Here is a 4,190-nt window from a genome sequence, read left to right as displayed (position 1 = left end):
TTTCTTTTTGGTGGAAACTCCTTTTATTACTTTCCTCTTCTTCCTTTGCTTTTTATTTGTGGGGGAATTTAATTAAGAATATGTCACACAGTCTCGGACAGTACTCATGTGGGATATATATATATATATATGTGAGTACTATTCAATTGGACTCCTAACTTCGGTGAGTTTGAGGGAATCAAAGTTTAAATTCAAAAAATAATTTTTTTTTCTAAATTTTAAATTAAAATTTCATCTATCTATATAACCAAACGTAACGTTAATCAGTTAATCTAGTGCTTGCAAAACTAATTTAAAAAACCGAACCTAGCATATGGTTTGTTTGGATGATAGCTACCTAGGTAACAACAGAACATAGAAATCATAGACTACATTAAATTATGCAATGCAACTATAGGCTTCGTAGATAGAGCATTAATGTTTAGGCCCTCACACCCACATGCGGTGTTCGTGTCCCCATATCAAAATATATATATATATATATATATATTAATACCTGGCTAGTTGTCCGTACACAGAGGCACCGGTTACAGAAGGGGACAATTATTATACGGGGAAACTGCAATGAAACCGTAACGGGTCCCACCGTTCGCAACAAGAGCCGAAACCCTCCCACGTGCGACAAAAGTGGGCCCCTACAGTCCCACCAAAGGTCACGTTCGCAACGAGTCCTGTTCTTTTTTTTTTATAAACGATAAATTAAATAAAAATTAAAAAGGTTTCCAAATCTGACTAAAGTGGATTGGACCTCAGCATCTGCCAACGTGGCGTACCTTGGAGGAGACACCACTTGTGTCATTACGTGGCGGATACGCCGCACGTCATTGACCGAACGTTGTCACTAGCCTGTAAATGTCATCCCGGATAGGGACAGTAACGTTTGAATTTCCGTGAAAGTCCCTAAATGTTCTGTGCAATTTCGGAAACGCCAGACAGAAAAATATTAAATTTTTATTTCTTTTCTCTTTTCTTTTAAAGCGAATCTAAGGGCAGTTTGTTTTCAGAAATAAGATTAGATGAGATGAGATGAGATGAGTTGAGATTAAAGTTAAAAAGTTGAATAAAATATTATTAAAATATATTTTTTAATATTATTATTATTTTAAAATTTGAAAAAGTTAAATTATTTATTTTATTTTATTTGAGAATTTAAAAAAATTATAATGATGAGATGAGGTGAGATGAGATGAAATGAGATGTTTTAAAAAACAAACAACGCCAGAACAAAGTTCCCCCTCTCACTCTCTCTCTCTCTCCCCGGAAGTCTTCGACTTTTCCCCCTGTCTAAAAACAACACAAACCAAAGCCTATAATAAACTTCATTATTTCATTCAAGCCTCTTCCATTTGCATGCTCTGCCTCGTCCTCTCTCTCTCTCTCTCTCTCTGTGAACGAGAAGAAACTGATTTCACAATTCACAGAAAAGCGAAAGAATACCAACGTTCATGGCAGTTGAAGCTCGGCATATGTATCGATTTCCTTCTCAGTCACTCACAAATAGGTACCTTAAGTCTCCATATCTCCCTTTCAGTGATTTTTTTTCCTTTTTTGGGTAATATATGGCTTGATTAGTTTCCTGATGTTGGTTCGATTTTTGCAGAGGTTTTATCAAGCCTAATCAAGGAAACGCCGATATATACAGTGCCCAGATGTATTCTGGGCTGCCTTTGGCAGGCACAATGCCTGAAGGGCTCCCACCTTTTACCCAATCCGTAGATTACAATCTGGGTTCGGCTAAAACGTTCATCAATAAGGCTGATAGCGGGCTCTCCTACAGTATCCCTGATCATAGAAAGCGTCCCACGGATTCGATCAATGAGCTCAGTGCTCTGACAGTCCCTCAAAAGAGAACCAAGTTATCTGGGTTGCCATCTTTTGTCGACCGGGACATTATCTTCCAGGCTCAACAACAACAACAAGGAGAGATCGATTGCTTCTTTGCCCAATATGTAATTATCTAATCTTCACTGTTTTTATGTTATTTTTTTAGTTTTTCCGATTCTATGGTCTAAAAAGAATGGGAAAAAAAAGAGAGGAAGAAGTATTTGCAATTTAAATAATTTTGCGTGGTTTTTATGCGAAGACAGTGAAAAACCAAAAAAGATTTTGTTCTGAATCGGGCGTTTCAGTTTTCATTGTAAGGCAGCAATAGAAACGTTCTTGATGTGTAAACTATGATTTTCTTTTTCGGATTTTAGTCGTGATATTCAATGATCTAATAAATCCTCTGTTGATATCTTAACAGGCAGAAAAGTTAAGTTCGAAACTTGAGGAGCAAAAAAGAATGTTGGTGTCGGCATTCCAGGAAAACTTCACGAAGAAACTGAAAGAAAAGGAGGAAGAGATTCAGAGAATGGGAAAGCTGAATTGGGCCCTTCAGGAAAGAGTGGAAAGCCTGTGGGTGGAGAACCAGATTTGGAGGGACTTGGCGCAGACGAACGAGGCCATGGCCAACAGTCTACGAAACGATCTAGAGCAAGTGCTGGCGCACGTGAGCAAGGACAGCGACGCGGAGTCTAGCTGCGGCAGCAACGATATGGGGGGGCAGTGCGGTGCGGCGGATGAAGGCGGACAGGAGGCGGAGACGATGAAGGATAAGGCGGTGGTCGGCGGCGACGGGGACAGAATGTGTAGGCAGTGTAGGGTGAGGGAGTCGAGGGTGTTGTTACTACTGTGCAGGCATCTATGCCTCTGTACCACGTGCGGGTCCAATCTCCGCAGTTGTCCAGTATGTCATTCTGTCATCAATGCTAGCGTGCATGTGGATTTCTCCTAGTGGGGAGAAAAAAAAAAAACTCATTTAGGGTTTTGAAAATACCTGTTAGATGAAGGGGATTAAAAAAAAAAAAAAAAAAACCTTACAGAGATTGTTTCTATTTTTGTTTCTGACTAATTTGGTAGATATTTTTTTAAATCTTTTTTGTGAATTGCTTCTGGATCACTAATTGGCCATATATTTTCTTGACTGTTGGATTTGGCAATGTTGGTAATTAGGAGTTCTTCCGTGTTGCAAAGGAAAGTTTTGATAATCAAAATGGGTTATTAATTAATTTTTCCTAAAACCCATAAGTCAAATCCATGCCTTCCAAAATGGGTAAGGGAAAAAAAAAGGAAATGAAATATCATGCCCCACAAGTGTCACGCATGTATATCTACATTGTCTGTTCCGTGGGGCAGAAGATGAGTCTTTTTCTAGGCCGTGGTGAGACCCTCACCATGCTATGTAAAAGTTATCTTGGGTGGTGGAGGTGAATGAAATTATGAAAGAACACGAGGAATACGACGCATATGGTCTCGAACAATGGCCGATCGATCGAGTGGTTTCTTTCTTTCTATCTTTCGGCCACCAGTGACCTAAAAAGTTGCAACTGAGGAGGACCCATGACTTTTGCAACTTTTTACAAAGGACGGAGTGCTTCCTTCTCAGCTTTTAATGATAATAATAATAATAAAGGGTACTGAGTTTTGGTTTGGTGGAAACCGGTAGAAAATGGTGTCATCATGCCCGAAGGTTAAAATGTTAAATTATCACTCTTTTTTTCTTTTTTCTTGAGATCAATGACTATCATGTAAAGAGAAACCTTAACAACAGTCAACAATCTGATCCAAGTTTTATGCCTACTGGTTCTTAGTACTTCGGCTTCTGCATAATCCAATCCATCATTTAATTAAATTTACAAGTAAATTTATACATTGTTGTGAGTTATATATTATACGATTGTATATAATATTATTTTTTAAAAATTATTTATTTCAATTATGTGATAAATTTCTCTCTAAATGGCACTCCCACTTTAGAAGATCGTGATCTGAGATATATACATCACGGTCTCAGCAATCCTAATGAATAAATTGGATCAATCATCCCATTTTCGACCACTATCCAAAAAAAATGCCCGTTACCTACCATACAATAATGCGTCAAGTCTTCAAAGTAAATAAAGTTTGAATGACTTTTGTTAAAAAAGCTTTTATCTTTAGTGTCTTACTACTGACCACCACGATGTGATAGCCAAATCTAAAGCCCTATTGGACGAATCTCTCTTCCACCTTTTTTTTCACCCTTTTATGTTAGAAGGAAAATACTACTATGCCCACTCAATTTGACACCTCTATTTGACCACTTGTCTTTTTTTATTTTATTATTATTATTTTTTTTTTACTTAGTGATTAAGGAAGTGATTTTAAAT

The 4,190-nt window shown here is 37.7% G+C and overlaps 1 protein-coding gene across 1 annotated transcript; it reads left to right on the top strand.

Annotated features, from left to right (window-relative positions):
- Positions 1–1,262: 1,262 nt before the first annotated feature.
- LOC109006444 (BOI-related E3 ubiquitin-protein ligase 1-like) lies at positions 1,263–2,822 on the top strand. Its single transcript, XM_018985722.2, has 3 exons — positions 1,263–1,501; positions 1,601–1,949; positions 2,246–2,822. Exons 1-3 carry the CDS (start codon positions 1,446–1,448, stop codon positions 2,774–2,776), a joined length of 936 nt encoding a protein of 311 aa, XP_018841267.2. The 5' UTR covers positions 1,263–1,445; the 3' UTR covers positions 2,777–2,822.
- Positions 2,823–4,190: the final 1,368 nt, after the last annotated feature.

Source organism: Juglans regia, unplaced genomic scaffold, assembly GCF_001411555.2.
Source record: "Juglans regia cultivar Chandler unplaced genomic scaffold, Walnut 2.0 Scaffold_204, whole genome shotgun sequence".
Classification (NCBI taxonomy): domain Eukaryota; kingdom Viridiplantae; phylum Streptophyta; class Magnoliopsida; order Fagales; family Juglandaceae; genus Juglans; species Juglans regia.
Note: the sequence above shows the minus strand (reverse complement) of the source record. Positions and strands in the feature narration are given on the sequence as shown.